We start from the raw sequence: 19,557 nt of genomic DNA, 5'->3' as shown, positions 1-19,557 counted from the left end.
GTGAAACGTATGTGAGCCGCTACGATGCTGACTGCAAGTTGATCTCTCGTGACTTGCTTATGCGAGCAGCTCTCGCTTGATTGGTACGGTCTGGGAAATGGAGCTACGCTTTCACGCGCCACTGTTTACTGCTGTTTGCATATCTACTGTTATCACATCCTTTTCCATATAATTATTGCAGTCTGTGCCCATGATAAAGTGTACGTCTGTTTAAGATGCAAGTGGTTGTGCACCTTTGAGCCCCCCTTGTACATTAGCATGCATGGATGTGCTCATTGCTAATTCCCTGCTAATGTGGCTGCATGAGAGAACATGAATACCACGCAGTGTTTTGTTAGGTTGTTTTGAGTAACCACCCTTTCATCACTTCCCCTCGCTGTTATCGTTAGTCGTGCATCTTGTTGACCGCTGTCCAAAATCAATGAAGTCACCATATTGGATTTTGTGGTGGCTCAGAGCACAAATTTATGTACATATGGAATTAACTTTATTGGCTCTCAAAGTCACTTCATTCGATAGTCGCTGACTTTAATATGGAGGAGCAGGGTGGAAAGAAAGGTAAGGTGTACGGAAATTGACAGTTTGTGAACGTTGTAGATGTTTACTTGACATTTATTTGAATTATTACAGTATAGGATTTATGATGAATGCCCATTCTGATATAGAGTTGAAGTCACACTTGATATTCCTCCTGTGAATTTCTTTTTCACATATTTCTCAAACGATGATTAACAGAGCAAGGAATTTTTCACAGTATTTCCTGAAATATTTTTTCTTCTGGAGAGTCTTATTTGTTTTATTTCGGCTAGAATAAAAACAAAAACAAGAAAAAAAGACGTTTTAAGTTCCATATTATTAACCACCTTAACCCTTTTGTACTGTTGGGGATGTTTTCATCCACTCTGGGGGGATTTTGAGTCTTAATTTGGTCACAATATTTTCTGTGTTTCAGCTAGCAGAATGATTTTTGGTGACAAATCTTATTTTGACACATATTTTGGGAAAATGCTTTGAATTAAAAAAAACCCTCAATGATACTGTACACTCTGGGCAAATTTACTATGCTTTTGTTATGTTCGAGATGAAAACATTCACAAAATTAATGCTGTAAAAATGCATCTGATTGATATTTTTTTCAAATCGTTTTGTATAAATCTGTTAATCAACCTCAGTCCTGATCAAAAATACAAAATTGTTTACAAAATGACAGGATTTTACCTCTTTAATTGTCAAATTCATAAATGATGTTGCTTATTTGGTGAAAAAAACACACAAAATGGCGTATTTTCAATATAAAAACTAATTATAGACTGGATTTTGATAATTTTATCAAATTCTTGGACATGCCAAACAACATCTTTGATGCATTGTTTTTGATTCATTTTCATTTTTTTTTTCTCCCTAATTTACTGTTGGTGGCTGTTTTTGCACCATTGACTTCCATTACAACCATATTTTTTAATTACAAAGCCATGACACCATATAATCATGCATTTTTGATTGTTGGTGGTTTTCCCTGTTCGGAAGAGATCAGATTTGTCATTTTTACTGTTGTTCATCAGATGGCACCATTAACCCTTTAGATAAGCCTGTGCAAAAAAAAGCTTAGTTTCTGGATTATATATGGAGTATAACAGCAAATTAAAGTGTGTGTATGTGTGTCTGTGAGTGTGTGAGAGTGACCTTTGCGCACTTACCTCGATATGTCTGAGAAAATCTAATTATGCATCTCAGCTCTCAGAACTACATGGAGTAAACAAAAACAAAGACTGTGTATTTATGCACCATCAAATGTGGATATAATAGCAGTCAACGAAGCAAAAAACAGCCACTAACAGTAAATTAGGGAGAAAAAATTTAAATCTGACATCGCGTCAAAGCCAATGTTGTTACTAATCGTTCACATGTTCAAGACTGTGAATAAAGGTTAACAAAATCCAGTCCACACTTAATTTTTATATTGAAAATACGCCATTTTGTGTGTTTTTTCACCAAATCAGTGACATTATTTGTAAACTTAGCAATTAAACAGTTAAAATCCTGTCATTTTTAAAAACATTTAGTAGTTTTGATCAGGAATGAGGTTGATTAACTGATTATCTGATGCATAAATGATAAATAAATAATTAAAAATAGTAAATTTGAACAGTGCACATAGGTTAAGCAATTTTTTTGCGATTGTCAACAGAACAAACCTTATACAATGCCTAATTAACCTAATTAACCTACTTAAGCCTTTAAATGTCATTTTAAGCTGAATACTAGTATCTGGAAAAATCAAGTCAAATATGATGTACTGTCATCATGGCAAAGATAAAAGAAAGCAGTTGTTAAATTAGCTATTAAAGCTATTATGTTTAGAAATGTGTTGACAAAACTCGAAAAACAGTTTCGAAAAAAACTTGGTTAAATAAAAATTGGGGGGAAAAGTATACAGAGAGGCTAATAATTCAGGAGGGCTAATATTTCTGACTTCAACTGTACAATCACTGTAAAAGAATTGCAATATTTATTAAAGTGTTGCTAATGTTTCACAAGTGCCCTGTAATAATATGGTAAGCTAAAAGATTTGTGGTTTTGTGTTATATCCCCAGGCCTGCTGAGGTTGGAGGAGCTTGTGCGTCACTTCCTCATATCCCGGGAAACTCTCTCAGTCAGGATGCTGGATGAAAATTTGGACCCCACACCCCTGCTGAAGGAAATCCGGGATGACAAAGTTGCAACTATTATCATTGATGCCAATGCATCAGTGTCAATACTAATACTAAAAAAGGTTGGTGTGGTCATGTTTACTGATTTTTTATGGTATTATTTCCAGTTTGTTTGAATACTAACTTATTAATTAATTTAATTTGTATTAATAGTAATTAATATATTAGTCATTATAGTCATTTGTATTTACAGTAGTCAACATTATATACAGTTGAAGTCAAAATGATTCGCCCTCCTGTGAATTTCTTTTTCAAATATTTCCCAAATAATGTTTAACAGAGCAAGGAATTTTTCACAGTATTTCCTATAATATTTTTTCTTCAGGAGAAAGTCTTATTTGTTTTATTTCGGCTAGAATAAAAGCTGTTTTTAATTTGAAAACCATTTTAAGGTCAAAATTATTAACCTCTTTCTGCTATATATATATTTTTTCAATAGTCTACAGAACAAACCAACATTATACAATAGCTTGCTTAATAACTCTAACATAGATAATTGGTTTTAGTAATCAATGCAACTGCAAAACAGACAAGCTTTAAAATGGAAAGTTATAGAAATTTTTGAGATGCTAACGATCTAATCCGATTCAGTGACTTATGCTAAGATAAGCTAAAGTCAGATTATGCCATTAGCATCTCAAAAATTTCCATAACTTTCCATTTTAAAGCTTGACTATTTTGCAGTTGCGTCGATTACTAAAACTAATTATCTATGTACTAATTATGAAAACTTTTTTGTGAGCAAGATGCTAACAGTCTGATTCAATGATTTATGCTAAGCTAAGCTAAAACTACTCCCGCGCTAGACCCAGACATCCACTGAATGGATTTAAAAAAGCTAAAACTCAATTGTTTACTTCTATCGCAAAAAAAAGTGCAGCATCCTTTTAACACTTTTCACATGACAATGTTTCTTTTCAATAGAAGTTTTTGAGGTGCTAATGGTCTAATCCGATTCAATGACTTGTGCTAAGCTAAGCTAAAAGTGATTCTGCAAGACCTGGAGATCAGATTAATGTATTTAAAAATGGTAAAACTTAACTGTTTACCTCTAATTCCAAAACAAAGTGCAGTGTTCCTTTAACACCTTTCACGTGACACGGTTTCTTTTTAACAGCTTAAAGTGAAATTAAAAATCAGTTGAAATAAAAAATGGAAAAAATCTGGCCAATGTTTGCATATGCTCATATTCAACCAATGGTGGCATGCAAAAGTAATGCAAAAATGCATACAGACTGCAGGAAACTCCCAGCAGGCACACAATTCCATAAGACGCTAATATTAGGTTAGATTTAGGTTGTCACGTCAGGTGACCAAAATTCAATGTCTAGCCAGCCTCTGTGGATGTTATTTTAACGTCCAATAACCACATCAAATGGTGTTGATATTTGGTTGATTTTAGGTTGTGTTGGAAAGTGACCAAAATCAATCTTAAACCAACGTCATATTGACGTCAAATGCTAACATTTATTCATCAGGTATGGCAACCAGAATCCAACATCTGATAGATGTCATATTGGCAAGGTTCACATAACGTCAAGCTGATGTAGATGTTGATATTTGGTTGATTTTAGGTTGGACATTGATATTGGCCTGACGTTGGGTTCTGACGTTAAACAGATTTTCATTTCCAAACAAAATGCAACGTCCCCACAACGTTGGGGTACAACATCAATCTGACGTCATGTTGACGTTCTGTGTCTGCTGAGTATGTTCATTCGCAATAATTACATTGCTAGGATTTGCGATGTTGAATCGGTATTATAGCTGATCAAGAGTCACTATTGAAAATATGGATGTCTTGTGCCTGCTGGGTAAGCGCTAAATCCTAGACATGTTAGGAGATTTAGAAATACGATTTTACAGTTGCTTTTTGTTACACTCAAGGTTGAGTGAAAGTGTCTTTTTATATTATTATTATTATTAAAAATGATTATTAGGTTCAAATCAGCAGTGTAGAATGATTCTTGAACGATGCCGCTGTCTGAAAACCTGATCAAAGATGCTTAAAATTCCGATTTGTCTGTTTTGACTCTAATGTAGTATACGTCTGCTGTTTCTCCATCTTTCTAGGCCTCAGAATTAGGAATGACATCAGCCTTCTACAAGTACATCCTCACCACAATGGTAAACAAAGGCCTTTTTCCCATTTTTTCCAATGACACACTACCCTTTAACCCACTTTCATCGAGTTACAGCGATGGCAGTCCTGGCCATTGACCAGCTCATCACAGATGCAAAGCACATCCATGCCGTTTATCATCATCATTGTGGATGAGGTGGATTATGTCCTTGTTTTGAGGTCGCATATGCTTCTGTTGTGAGCTTGGGAATTTAATAGGACTGTTACAAGTTAAAGTGAAGTAGGCTAAAGCATTTGACCTTGAGAGGCAAACTGAGTCATGCGAGATAAGGTTTGAGACTGTCAAAATATGTTGTTTCTTATCGTCTCAGTAAATAGCAAATATTTAAGCCGTTTATAGATTTGTTTAACATGCATCTTTTTATTTTTGGATTTGGGAGGAAGCCAGAGCTCACTTTGCAGCGAGGCAGCAATTATGCTAAGAGCGTAAAAGTCTAAAGATACGTGAATATGAGTGTGAACGAAGATGAGTTGATTTACATTAACTCTGAATGTTTTTAATTTAGTAATGCGCCGTGTTTGAGTATCATTATGGTTTCATAAAGATTTTTGATGTGCATCTTTTCTGAAAGTGTAATAAAAGGATAAAAGTTCTTTTTATGAAACGGCTCATTTGAACTTTCAAATTCAATCTCAGCCTTTTATTCATCTCTGGCAAGCGTTCCCCCCAAGAACAAGAAGACAAATGCAGACAACCTCCAGGCAATACTGCAAATGTATACCAGATTCCTCGGTGGCTGTTGATTGAGTGATGGCTTTCAGTAGCAGTCTCTAAAATTAAGTGTGCGTTTGAAATAAGGTCATCGTCTTGTCAGATTCGCATTGTCAGCAATCTAATTGAGAACCAGACTAAAGATGAAAGACACTTGCCATTATGGAGCCCTTCAAAGACATTAATGTTATCTATCATACCTGGATTTATACACTATATGACAAGCACCCTCAGGAGGAATCAAAAGCACATGATGCTACTGGAGGGGTCAGTGGCAGAACAAGGACACTTCACAGCTTTTCTTGATATGCACATGCACTTTGGAAGGTTTTAGAATGTAGGTTAAAAATCTACGAAGGCATATGGGAATCTCTGGAAAAAGTGAATGGGTGTTCTGATAGGTGGCATTGGATCCTCCCAGAGTATAAGAGTTCGGAGGCAGCTCCAAATGAACAGATCAGCTCTAAATAGGTGGGACTTGAGCTCCAAGTGGGCTGTACCACAACCCTAAACACAACCTCACTGTTATCTGTTGGGTTTTATTATGTCTACACCTACCACAGTGCTAAACCCAACCTCACAGTAACCTCTTGTCTTTTATTATTGTCTACCCCAACCCTAAACCCAACCTCACTGTTACCTGTTGGGTTTAATTTTGTCTACACCTACAACAACCCTAAACCCAACCTCACAGTAATCTGTTGTGTTTTATTAACGTCTACACCTACCACAACCCTTAACCCAACCTCACAGTAACCTCTTGTCTTTTATTAATGTCTACACCTACCCCAACCCTAAACCCAACCTCACTATTACGTGTTGGGTTTCATTACGTCTACACCTACCCCCACCCTAAACGAAACCTCACAGTTACCTATTGTGCTTTATTAATTTCTACACCTACCCCAACCCTAAACCCAACCTCACAGTAACCTCATGTTTTATTAATGTCTACACCTACACAAACCCTAAAGCCAACCTCACTGTTACCTGTTGAGTTTCATTACGTCTACACCTACCACAACCCTAAATCCAACCTCACGGTTACCTGTTGAGTTTCATTACGTCTACACCTACCACAACCCTTAACCCAACTTCACGGTTACCTGTTGAGTTTCATTACGTCTACACTTACCCCAACCCTTAACCCAACCTCACAGTTACCTGTTGAGTTACATTACGTCTACACCTACCCCAACCCTAAATCCAACCTCACAGTGACCTGTTGAGTTTCATTATGTCTACACCTACCCCAACCCTTAGCCCAACCTCACAGATACCTGTTGAGTTTCATTATGTCTACACTTACCCCAACCCTTAACCCAACCTCACGGTTACCTGTTGAGTTTCATTATGTCTACACTTACCCCAACCCTTAGCCCAACCTCACGGTTACCTGTTGAGTTTCATTATGTCTACACCTACCCCAACCCTTAGCCCAACCTCACGGTTACCTGTTGAGTTTCATTATGTCTACACTTACCCCAACCCTTAACCCAACCTCACGGTTACCTGTTGAGTTTCATTATGTCTACACCTACCCCAACCCTTAACCCAACCTAATTGTGGCCTAAATCTCTCCCACTTAGCGATCACCCAACCTACTTACAGCGTAACTCCGTCCCACTTGAAGATCTTTGGGCTTCAGCGATACCCACTTGCCTTCAGCCGCCATATAAAAGGCAGTGGTTTGTGATAAATAATTTAAAAGCTTATTTGTTGTGGTAACATTGAAGGATCCTCCAAGAGCTCTCCTACTGCTTCCACTTAGCTACAGAAAAAAGTCTTTGTTGACTTTACCATTGACAAACTCACTACCTGCAGCACCTCTTGAGATTATCCACTTGCCAGTAGGCGAGAAAGTGCAAGAGCTGATTGATTTAACAGATAAGGTGAAAGCCATGATACTCAACGGCAGCCTAAAAAAGCTTTTTCAAAAATAATTTGAGCCAAATTTGAATGTTTTTCTTGAACGTTCCCAATGGGCACCACTTATGTTGAGTGAAATTCTAGCTGGGTTGAAAATTGCCTTCAGTAAATTACTATTTATTTATGGATGAGGGTTATCCCAAACCTGTAGGGAGCGGCTGATATTTGCAAAAACTCTAACTGCTGTGTCAATGAGGCTATTTAAAAACCTGTCGATCTTTTCTGATTATGTAAATATTGCTCTTGATTTCACTATGAATGTGGGATAGTATGTGTGGTGAGTGCATAGTAATTTGGTTTTACTGTTAGTTTCATTATTATGTTGAATGTCACTATGGCATCCACTGCTGTTTTTTCTACATGATTTTCTGAATTTTCTAACTAGTCATAAATTCAAAGTGGTTGGGAAAACATGGTTTGTTAAAGCTGTCATTTTAGAGAATGCTGGAATTGTATGTAGGCTAGGCCACTATTGTCGGCAGCTAGCTCTCTGCAACTCTCGACCACTGAAGCTAAGCAGGGCTGCGCTCGGTCAGTACCTGGATGGGAGACCACATGGGAAAGCTAGGTTGATGCCGGAAGTGGTGTTAGTGAGGCCAGCAGGGGGCGCTTATCCTGCTGTCTGTGTTAGTCCTAACGCCCCAGTATAGTGAAGGGACTTTATACTGCTCAGTGAGTGTCGTCATTTGGATGAGACGTTAAACCGAGGTCCTGACATTTAAAAATCCCAGATTTGCCTATTAGCCTCTGTCCTAACCATCCCTCATATTGTAATTGGCTTCAGCACTCTGTCTCCTCTCCACCAGTCAGCTGGTCTGTGGTCAGGCGCAGTATGGCTGCCGTCACGTCATCCAGGTGGATGCTGCACACTGGTGGTGGATGAGGAGATTCCCCCCAATATGTACAGATCTTTGAGTGTCCAGAAAAGCGCTATATAAATGTTAGGAATTATCAAATATTATTATTATTATTATTATTATTATTATTATTGTTGTTGTTGTTGTTGTTGTTGTTGTTGTTGTAGAATAAAGGTTACTAACCTACATCAGCTATTAAATGTATATGCTATACATTTTACTTTTATGGGTTCTCACTTTCTCTTTAGATTTAGCCTAATCTAAAACCATAAATTGTTAATATTAAATTATTTTGTTTAACAGAATCTGGCCATCAAATCAATAAGTAAAAATATAAACATTAGAAACTATAAATAACTTGTATACAATAACTATTACTATGGTCAAATTTAAATATGTATGATACAGTGCTGACAAAGTGCTAGAGAAAATTCTGGCAACCTCAGCTCAGCGTAGGAGTAGGCTATTAACTGCGGCAAACCTGGGCTGCCTCCCAATACTAACTGTTGGACAGAAATAACAGTTTATAATGCTGTGAGGAAAACGTTGGACTGTTGGTGAGCTGAACTTCCCCGCTTGTTTTCAACAACCAAAAAAAAAAAATATATATATATATATATATATATATTTTTTAAAGACCAGCATCACAATATTAACTTAATATAAATGCCGCAAGGTTGTTTGTTTGATTGCTTCACTCAACGTAGTTAATTTTTATTAGTTTGTTTGTTCGTTCGCTCGTTCATTCGTTAATTTGTTTGTTCGTTCGCTTGTTTGTTCTTTCGTTCGTTTGTTCATTTGATCGCTTGATCGATGGATCGTTCATTTGTTCGTTCGTTTGTCCATCCCTATTTTTTCATGTTCCTGAACACGTTATTTCGTTCGTTTGTATTTTTTTTATGGTTATGAAGAAGTGCACTGAAGTCAGGTTGAATATGAAATGTGTGATGTGATGATCATCACTGACAGAGCATCTGTATCTGCCTTTGTTAAATCATTAATCTGAGGTAATTTATCTACATTTATTACTGTGTAAGTGTGAAGCTTCCTGGTTGGTTCCTGTCACATTCGTGGTTCGCTCGCGGCACTCTGAAATGTTTTGATTTTTTCAACTCACAGCGACTGGAAAACGTGAGTGTGACGTGTATCCCTTTGTATATGCATTCTAAACCAGCTTGTCTCCATTAGAAGTAACGAAACTGAGTGCACAAAAGACGCTACAGTATTTGAAAGTCCCCTTTTGTTGACTCGCAATATCAGACCTGTGCATTGCAAGGCCCTGTTTGTGGTTGAATTGAAATTAAATAAGTACTTCACGCGGGCCAATAAAAGAAGGCCGTAAAATGCCCAGGTCCATTATAGAGCTATGTTATAATGACTTAAAGTGTTAATTAAAGTAAAAAATAAGATGTTGCTTTTTGTAGATGTTACTTTATGTGGTTAAAGTGTTTCCGAATATGTACAATGTAGCCTATACTGTTTTGAAGGATTTTTAACTCTTTCTCTCTCTCTGTCTCTCTCAGGATTTCCCTCTGTTGAGGCTGGATGATGTGGTAAACGATCAATCAAATATTGTTGGCTTCTCCATGTTGAACAACAGTCATCCTTTCTATCTTGAGTTCATCAGGAGTCTAAACCTCTCATGGAGGGAAGGTTGTGACCTCAGCCCTTACCCTGGGCCAGCGGTGAGTTTATAGTCTTTACAGAGTTTACAGATGTTCATTTGACGTCCACAAATTGATGGCCTTTTGACAACCAAAATAATGGCACAAACAAATATTATAATATAGGAAAAGTTTCGTTCCTCAATTCAAAAGTCCAAATTTGCACTGGATCTCTACAATGCATGAAAACTGGATATCAAAAGGACGTCAAATTGACATCTAACATTGGCATCAAAAATACATCAAAAATCATTTACAGGACAGTCCTGTATTATATTTTTGACGTGTTTTTGATGCCAATCTTGATGTCAATTTGAAGTCATTGAGTATGTTTACACGGACACCAATACTCTGATTTTAATACGATTAAGACAATACTCTGATTATAAGTCTACCATGTAAACAGTTATTTTTGATTCATTTAATCTGACTAAAGTCATTACTGAACTAAACAGAAATGAAATTAAGTAATGTGGAGTATGCCGGTTGTAGTCACATTATTGAAGTGCAGTACAGACATGTAAACACCGCAATCAAACTATTACTGTCATGTAGGATTTTCACAACATTTTATGAAAGGATAGTCTATACCAGGGGTCACCGACACTGAGGGCACCAGGTCGCCCGCGAAGATCACATGAGTTGCCAGCAGGCCGGTTCTAAAAATAGCTCACAATAGCACCACGTTCCAGTAAGCTGCATCTAATATTTGTAAGTTTGAAAATGACATTAAGTTATTATCATATTAGTGCTATATATATATAGTGCTGTCAAAATTAGTGCTTTAATGCATGCAATTAATTTGAAATATTTAACGCGTTAAAAAATTTACGCAATTAACGTAGTTGCAGTATCAGTTTTGTTTAGTTTTTTCCCTGCTGTGGTCGACGTGTGTTCAACGTGCAAAGAAATATGGAAAAGACCAAGAAAGGACTTTGAGAAGGAAAGTTTATTAATCTTTTACAATTTAAATTTTGAAAGTTTATATATCTTATTATTCAGGCATATAGTAATGGTTACTATATTTGTTAATAGATGTTATATATAATATTATTTAATATATTATATTATAATATAAATAATATTAACTCAACTTCATGCAGTTTTATGACCTAATCTAGTGAGGACTATTTATGCTTTATAAATCCCTTATAAATGACAGTTAAAGGCTCAGTATCAAATGAACATTATTCTTTGCAATCTTATCTAAAAAGTAAAATTACTGAAATGTTTAAACATTGCTGAATAACAGGAGTGTCAAAATACGACATAAAATCGGATAAAACAGCAACAATATAATAATTTAACAATATAATAGGATGCAATGTTTAAACTGCACAGTAATTTTATTTTATATAACCTTGTAAAGATTTATTTTTTAATTGATACAGTTTCATTTGTGTGTCTTCAAATGAATAGAAATTAATAACTGAATTGTTTATGTTCTTTTTCCTGTTTAGAATTTAACTGAGCCTTAAATTGTTATTTATAAGGGATTTATAAAGCATAAACAGTCCTCACTTTAGATTAGGTCACAAAACTGGATGAAGTTGACTTAATAAAGTAATTATAAAAATTAATAAAGATTATAAAGCAATTAATGTCGCATTACCAGGCTATCCAGCGTTTCCTCCAGAGTTTCAAGCAATTTCAGGTGTAACTGCAGTTCGGCAGTTTCACTTTCATTCTGCAACATTTTTTTCTTGCCCTGTGATAATTGTTGGATGAGAATATGAAGTAAGGACTGGTGGAAGAGTGTTTTTGATAAAAATTGTTGGTGGCTAATGAAAATATTGGAGAAGTGATCATTTGAAAATGTAAATACGTGCAGAGATTTATAGAAATAAAGTGTTGCACGTTGATTTTTATCTGTTTCCAAGCTACAAATCTTTGATGACAACTATTGTGAGAAATCATTAACATGATCAGTGTCTACACATAGATTGAATATCATTAATTATTAACAACATATAAAAAAGTAAAACAGGATAATGAAAGGAACATTCAAAAAGCAACTCATGTAAACACCTTAATTATAATGTTGTCTTATTTAGATTAATGCAAATAATTTGATTACTGATGTACATGTAAACGTAGTCACTGACATTTTTGACGCGTTTTAGACATCGTTTTGACATCAAGGTGCTTTCTAGGTTAAGAGAGATTTAAATTCTCCATAATTTCAGTAATTTGATTGACATTCCACTGCACAGTTTAAAACCGATATAGCTGAAATTTGCTTAGATGGGTAAAAACTGCCAACTGCAAACCACAGAAACGACTAAACCCGTAGAATAATGAACTGTTATTCCTGCCAGGAGATTTTTTCTGATGTGTCCAAAAAGGATACGCGCCACACAGTGTAATTTAGGAATCTCTGGTAGACGTTCAGGAGGAAGACAGTAGCTGTAGGGCCCTAAAAGACGTCAAGTCTCCTTGTCCCCCTAGTGATCCCATCTGATGTCTTTCTGAATTCTACATTCCTTTATTCTCTTCTCCTTCCTCGTTCTTCGCCTTCTTTCTGTCTTGGCCTCGGCTTATCTTGCGTCTCGTCTTATTCCTACAGTTGTCATCGGCGCTGATGTTCGACGCAGTGCATGTGGTGGTTGGAGCGGTGCGAGAACTGAACCGCAGTCAGGAGATCGGAGTGAAGCCTCTGAGCTGCACATCTTCGCTCATCTGGCAGCACGGCACCAGTCTCATGAACTACCTGCGCATGGTACGTGTCACCATGGCTACTCCGTTGGCAGCCATTTTCTGACTGCTGCGTTTGATGGCTTTAGACTTTACAGATGGTGTTTGCTGTATGTCACACTAGCTGCAAGGCCTGCACAATGTATCATTTCAGCATCAATATCTCAGTGTGCACATCCGCAATAGTCACATATGCAATGTTGAGTTATGATTATAGTTTATCAAGAGGAACAGGTCAGAACGCATGAGAATTGTGTAGTTATTGCCGAGTTTAACCAAAATGGATGGAAAGTTTTTCATTTGCGCATGTTTTTAAGTTCTGACAGAGTTCAAAGTGTTCAGATGCAAGCAATTTGACCATTTGTAACTTTAAGTGAAGTTTATTTATAAACTAATTTCGAGAGGATCACATGCTTATGATTTACCACAGCCGGTCTCGCACTAGCTAATCTTAATCTTCCAATCATATGATTCCTAAGTTACTATAAATAACCACAGTCTCCAGTCCACATTTATCTTCGTCTGGAAGAAACCCCCCTTCCTCCCCATTCTCCTCCTTTACCATAGATTGGGCGGCACGGCGGCCCAGTGGTTAGCACTGTTGGCCCCACAGCAATAACACTGCCAACCCTGGTCCCCGCCAGGCCGGAGGGTGTTTCTGTGAGGAGTTTGTATATTCCCCCAGTGTCCGCGTGGGTTTTCACTCCAGTTTCCTCCCACCATCCAAAGATATACATAATGCATAACAGATTTAACAAATCAGGCAATGGTCTAGCTCCCATCTTTCTCAAGTGTTTACATTTACATTTAGTCATTTAGCAGACGCTTTTATCCAAAGCGACTTGCAAAGGACAAGGAAGCAATTTACACAACTATAAGAGCAACAGTGAATAAGCGCTCTGCAGCTGGGGAGTTTTTGACATCTACTTGAGCTCAATTATAAGTGAATAAACTCTTTTCAAATAGCAGTTTTCAATTCATCTGGTGAAACTGCAAATATATCGCATCATCTGTTGAAATTGTATATGTACAGATGAAGTCAGAATTATTAGCCCCCCCCTTTGATTTTTTTTTTCTCCCTTTTTTAAATATTTTCCAAATGATGTTTAACAGAGCAATGAAATTTTGACAGTATGTCTGATAATATTTTTTCTTCTGGAGAAAGTCTTATTTGTTTTATTTCGGCTGGAATAAAAGCAGTTTTTAATTAAAAATAAAATTTAGGGTCAAAATTATTAGCCCCTTTAAGCTTAATTTTTTTTTGATAGTCTACAGAACAAACTATCGTTATACAATAACTTGCCTAATTACCCTAATCTGTCTAGTTAACCTAATTAACCTGGTTAAGCCTTTAAATGTCACTTTAAGCTGTATAGAAGTGTCTTGAAAAATAGTCAAATATTATTTACTAGCAAAGATAAAATAAATCAGTTATTAGAAATGAGTTATTAAAACTATTATGTTCAGAAATGTGTTGAAAAAATCAGTACCACTTTATAATAACTACACACTATGAATCATTTATTAAGCATTAGCTTAATATTCATTATTTGTTAAGCATTAACTCTACATTAATAAACGTTTGTAAGCAGTTTATAACTGCAGCTACAAATGCTGTATTCGTGACTTATAAGCACATTTATAATATGCTTAATAATTGTACTTTCTTACTTTGTGACTGGTTGATTTTTTAAATACTAAATTAATTATTGCATTATTTACAAACCATTTGTATTTAAGAGAAGTTGGAGGTTTTCAAGATCCTTCAGAATGAGTAGGTTTATTAATCTTTTACAATTTAAATTTTGAAAGTTTATATATCTTATTATTCAGGCATATAGTAATGGTTACTATATTTGTTAATGGATGTTATGTATAATATTATTTAATATATTATATTATAATATAAATAATATTAACTCAATGCAGTTTTATGACCTAATCTAAAGTGAGGACTATTTATGCTTTATAAATCCCTTATAAATGACAGTTAAAGGCTCAGTATCAAATGAACATTAATTCTTTGTAATCTTATGTAAAAAGTAAAATTACGGAAATGTTTAAACATTGCTGAATAACAGGAGTGTCAAAATACGACATAAAATCAGATAAAACAACAACAATATAATAATTTAACATTATAATAGGATGCAATGTTTAAATTGCACAGTAATTTTATTTTATATAACCTTGTAAAGATTTATTTTTTAATTGATACAGTTTTGTGTGTCTTCAAATGAATAGAAATTAATAACTGAATTGTTTATGTGCTTTTTCCTGTTTAGAATTTAACTGAGCCTTTAACTGTTATTTATAAGGGATTTATAAAGCATAAATAGTCCTCACTTTAGATTAGGTCACAAAACTGGATGAAGTTGACTTAAAGCATTTGTTAACATACAAATTAACTATTAATATATGCCTGAATAATAAGAATTATAAATGTAAAATTTAATAGTTTATTAATCATTTACTAACTCATTCTGAATGATCTTAAAAAGCAACTAACTATGCTTAATTAACTGGTTTGTAAATAATGCAATACTTAATTTAGCAATGAAAAATGAATCATTAACAAAGTATGAAAACACAACCATTAAGCACATTATAAGTTTGGTTAGAAGCCAAGAATACAGCATTTGTAGCCACAGTTATAAACTGCTTACTAACATTTATCAATGCAGAGTTAATGCTTAACAGATAATGAATTCACTATGCCAATGCTTAATAAATGGTTCATAGTGTGTAGTTATTAAAAAGTGTTACCAAAAAAAATTTGTCTCTCCGTTAAACAGAAATTGAAGACAAAAATAAACGGGGGGCTGATAATTCAGGGGGGCTAATAATTCTGATTTCAACTGTATATCAAAATATTTATTGCAGAAAAAACTAAATATTGCACTGTCAGATTTTTCCAATAACATGCAGCCCTACTAGATATGTTTCCATCCACTTATTCTTACGCACATTTTGGAATATCACATAAAAAGGATTAATTGAAACACCAATATGTGCTTACATTTGAAAAATGCACATATCCATATGCACATAATGCAAAATGCTCAAATATGATGAACCTTTTATCTGAGATGAAACAAATGTGCATAAATTACATTCAAAACATATTTACTCTATAAATTACAGCATGCGCATCAAAAAAGTCATGTGATTTGATTTTAGCAGATCATACGCTAACACAAATAGGTTGGATGGGATGGCATTAATAGACAAACCAGCAGAACAACCTCATTGTAAAGCATCTGAAATGTAGTTTTAAATCTACACTCAAAAAACACTTATATTTGTAAAACCTAATAAGTTAACTTAATTCCTTTATGTTGTCTCAGCACAAATCGATTGTGTCGAACCTAGGTTTTTTTTTTTTTTTACAGTGAATGATGTTTGCTGTTTGATGAAACTACTTATTTAAAGGTGACTTTTTGACTCTTCTAAAGCATACAAATACCATAATATGTTTGCAGATATTTAAGAAACATGCTAGGTGAACATGAAGATATTCTTCTTTAAAAAATATGCGTTTCATACTGGAACGTCTTTCTTTGTTTTGGTCCCTTTAACCTGCCCAATTGTAACTTTAGACAATCATATTTCAGCACCCTGGGTTGCCCTCGTGGTAAACAGCGTATTTCATTAATTTATCAGTCAGAAAGGCTCAAAAAGTGTGTGTCCCTGACCGAAATGCGATCTCCGGTAGACAGTAGCAGACTCCGAAATGAGTCGCAGATTTAGAGTTCCACATGAGGTGGTTATTAACAAATAATATAAATATTATAAACATAAACATTAGGTGAGCAGGTTACATTGTAACCCTGTGTCACAACAACATGCTTCGTGATAAGATTTGCAGGGATGAACAGTTTAGCTGTTTGCACCAGATGAAACTATTTAAATACAGCCATTCAGAAGCACAGAATTGTGCACTCACTGCACTCCAACGAAATGGTAAGGTTTTTAATCTAATTAATACATACTAAACCTCTTTAACATTATTAAATGTAAATGCTGAATCACTGATATGTGTTGGCTTCCACTGAGTCACAGTTTGAGTTCAAATGGTGTATTTATTTTCAAGATCTGATGTGAACTAACTGCTGCTGCTTTCAGTAGCATGGCAATAAATGTCACTTAAAATGGCATTAAAAATCACATCATTAGCATTTAACACTGAATAAAGCACATGAGGTTTGCCTGATGAGATCGATGTTCACCTGTGAGAAACAGAAGCCATTTCTAAAATGGAAATTTCAATTGTTGGATAGGACAAAAACTCCTTTAAGTATGGAAAATATTTATTCTATCGCATGCCATTGCTTTTAGTTAGAAAACCAAAAGGTTCAAATCAACCTTAATTCAGCCTTTAGGCTTGATTGTTAGGCACACTCACATCAACCTCCCAAAGGAGCTGCTGAAACAGTTATACACCTCCATCATTGAATCAGTCATCAGCACATCAATAACTGTTTGGTTTAGCTCAAATACTAAATACGATCTCCAAAGACTACGTCGAATAGTTCGGACTGCTGAGCGAATCACTTGTACAACCCTTCCTACTCCCCAAGAACTGTACTTATCCAGAGCGAGCAGAAGGGCTGCCAAAATCATTCTGGACCCCTCACACCCAGCACACTGCCTCTTTGAACTTTTACCTTCTGGTCGACGCTACAGAGCACTGCGCACCAGAACAGCCCGACACAGAAACAGTTTCTTCCCTCAGGCAATCCATCTCATGAACACTTGATGATAATATTTGTGGAACCAACATCACTACTTGCTGTACACTTCTATACACACATACACTTATTTAACAACACACTTTACATGCCAATTTGCACATAACAGCTGCACATATAACGTTGTATATAGTAATAAACACGTACATACACTTGTCAATCTGTATATTTGCACTCACTACTTACTTCTATTTTTTTTTTAATATATTTATTATCTGTTTTTTGTCCTGTCTCTGTTATCCTGTTGCACTGTAGAAGCTCTGTCACGAAAACAAATTCCTCGTATGTGTGAACATACCTGGCAATAAAGCTCTTTCTGATTCTGATTCTGATCAATCTGGCAATCCGCACTCGTCAGAGGAGGAGCCAAGTGAAAACGTGTCTTAATCCAGGAGTGCAATACCTTGTTCAACCACTGGGTGTCAAACTTACATACTGCATCTTTAAAATTAGCTGAAACAACCCAAAGACAACTCATGAATTATGTTGAATCCACTTAAATTTGTAAAAACTAAAAAGTTAGCTTAATTCCTTCATGTTGTACCAACACAAATCGATTGTGTGGAACCCAGCTTTTTTTTAAAGTGTAAAATCCCTTAGCCAAAGTCTGTCATCAAAGTGATTTATCATTATTATATACAGGGAAAAAAGGCCCACTGTGGCTTCTACTGCTGCAAAAAAGGACATATTTGATTTGATATTTGGTGCTAGTTTATAAGAAAGTGACAATATTGTTCTCTTTTGACTGATTGGATGGAAACGGTGCTTTATTCACAAATGTTTTTTGCATAATTCTAAGTCGCATATTTAGATGGAACATAGCTGTTGATGTTTGTTTTATTTCTGATGAGCTGCAGAAGCATTTTATTATGTTTTTTTACAGCACATATGGCTTTTATAGGCTCTGTTAAAGTCACCAACGTGAAATTTCAATTGACTCTGTTTACTTTCTCTAAATAACTTTGTGCAAAACTCATCAGTGCATGATATTCCATAGAAAAGAAAAGCCTTTGTATTCTTTGCAGCGGCCCCTTGGGGTCGATAAACAAGATGCTGAGGGTTTATGACAGTTGCTTTTCAATTTAGCCTGCAATAAATTTAAAGCTCAGCTATGCATTATTGTGCATGGAGTGTCGCTAAGCATCATTTAACACCATCAGGAAGCATTTAGCACAGTTCATCACTGCGAAACTATGCATTAAACTGCAGTAACAGCAGGAAATGAACCAAGAGTATAAATTTGTATATAGTTTAATATATAAAATACGTATTTATTGCAAGAACAATGTAGAATACATAATTATTTATCATATTAAAATATATCTGTCTAATTAGAAGACAGCAACTAACATGTTCTTTAGCATACTAATGATTCATATCAAAGTACCTTGTCAGGCATTTTTTGAACAGTAATATGATGACATCTTTAATTAAGAATAAAATAATAATTAGTCCCAAAATAGTAATTAAGTCTTTTTAAATCTTTATCTTTATACTTTGGTTTTACACATTTTATCAAGTTTTTAATCAATAAATTAATGAAAATTAAAAAAAAAATTTAATTAGTTTGATCACTTGTTCTTTTATATATATATATATATATATATATTTAATAAATACAAGTCAGAATAATCATGTAATTTTAATCAAAATAATAATAAGTTATTATTATTATTATTATTATTATTATTATTATTATTAATAATATTAATTTTAATTGTATTAAAATGACATGATTATTTTAATAAATTAAATAAATATATTATTACTATTGTTGTTGTTGTTGTTTTCTTCTTCTTGTTATTATTAATAATGATAAGTATTATTATTATTAATTATTATTATTTATTTATTGTATAAAAATTACATGATTATTTTAATAAAATAAATAAATAAATTATTATTATTATTTTAATAAAATAAACAAATATATTATTATTATTATTATTTATTATTATTATTATTATTATTATTATTATTATTATTATTGTTATTATTAATAATAATAATAATAATAATACATATTAATATTAATGTTATACACATTATTCTTCTTATTTATTTATTTTAATAAAATAAACAAATATATTATTATT

The 19,557-nt window shown here is 34.5% G+C and overlaps 1 protein-coding gene across 2 annotated transcripts in view; it reads left to right on the top strand.

Annotated features, from left to right (window-relative positions):
• Positions 1-19,557, top strand: part of LOC130246452 (glutamate receptor ionotropic, kainate 5) — a 209,669-nt gene that overhangs the window by 116,402 nt on the left and 73,710 nt on the right. For both annotated transcript variants that reach the window (XM_056479409.1, XM_056479408.1), the window contains exons 8-11: positions 2,595-2,773; positions 4,785-4,838; positions 9,876-10,037; positions 12,583-12,735. In XM_056479409.1, coding sequence (XP_056335384.1) covers positions 2,595-2,773; positions 4,785-4,838; positions 9,876-10,037; positions 12,583-12,735 — 548 coding nt within the window. The remainder of the gene's footprint in view (positions 1-2,594; positions 2,774-4,784; positions 4,839-9,875; positions 10,038-12,582; positions 12,736-19,557) is intronic.

Source organism: Danio aesculapii, chromosome 19 (genome assembly GCF_903798145.1).
Source record: "Danio aesculapii chromosome 19, fDanAes4.1, whole genome shotgun sequence".
NCBI lineage: Eukaryota > Metazoa > Chordata > Actinopteri > Cypriniformes > Danionidae > Danio > Danio aesculapii.
This window is presented reverse-complemented; position numbering and strand designations above follow the sequence as displayed.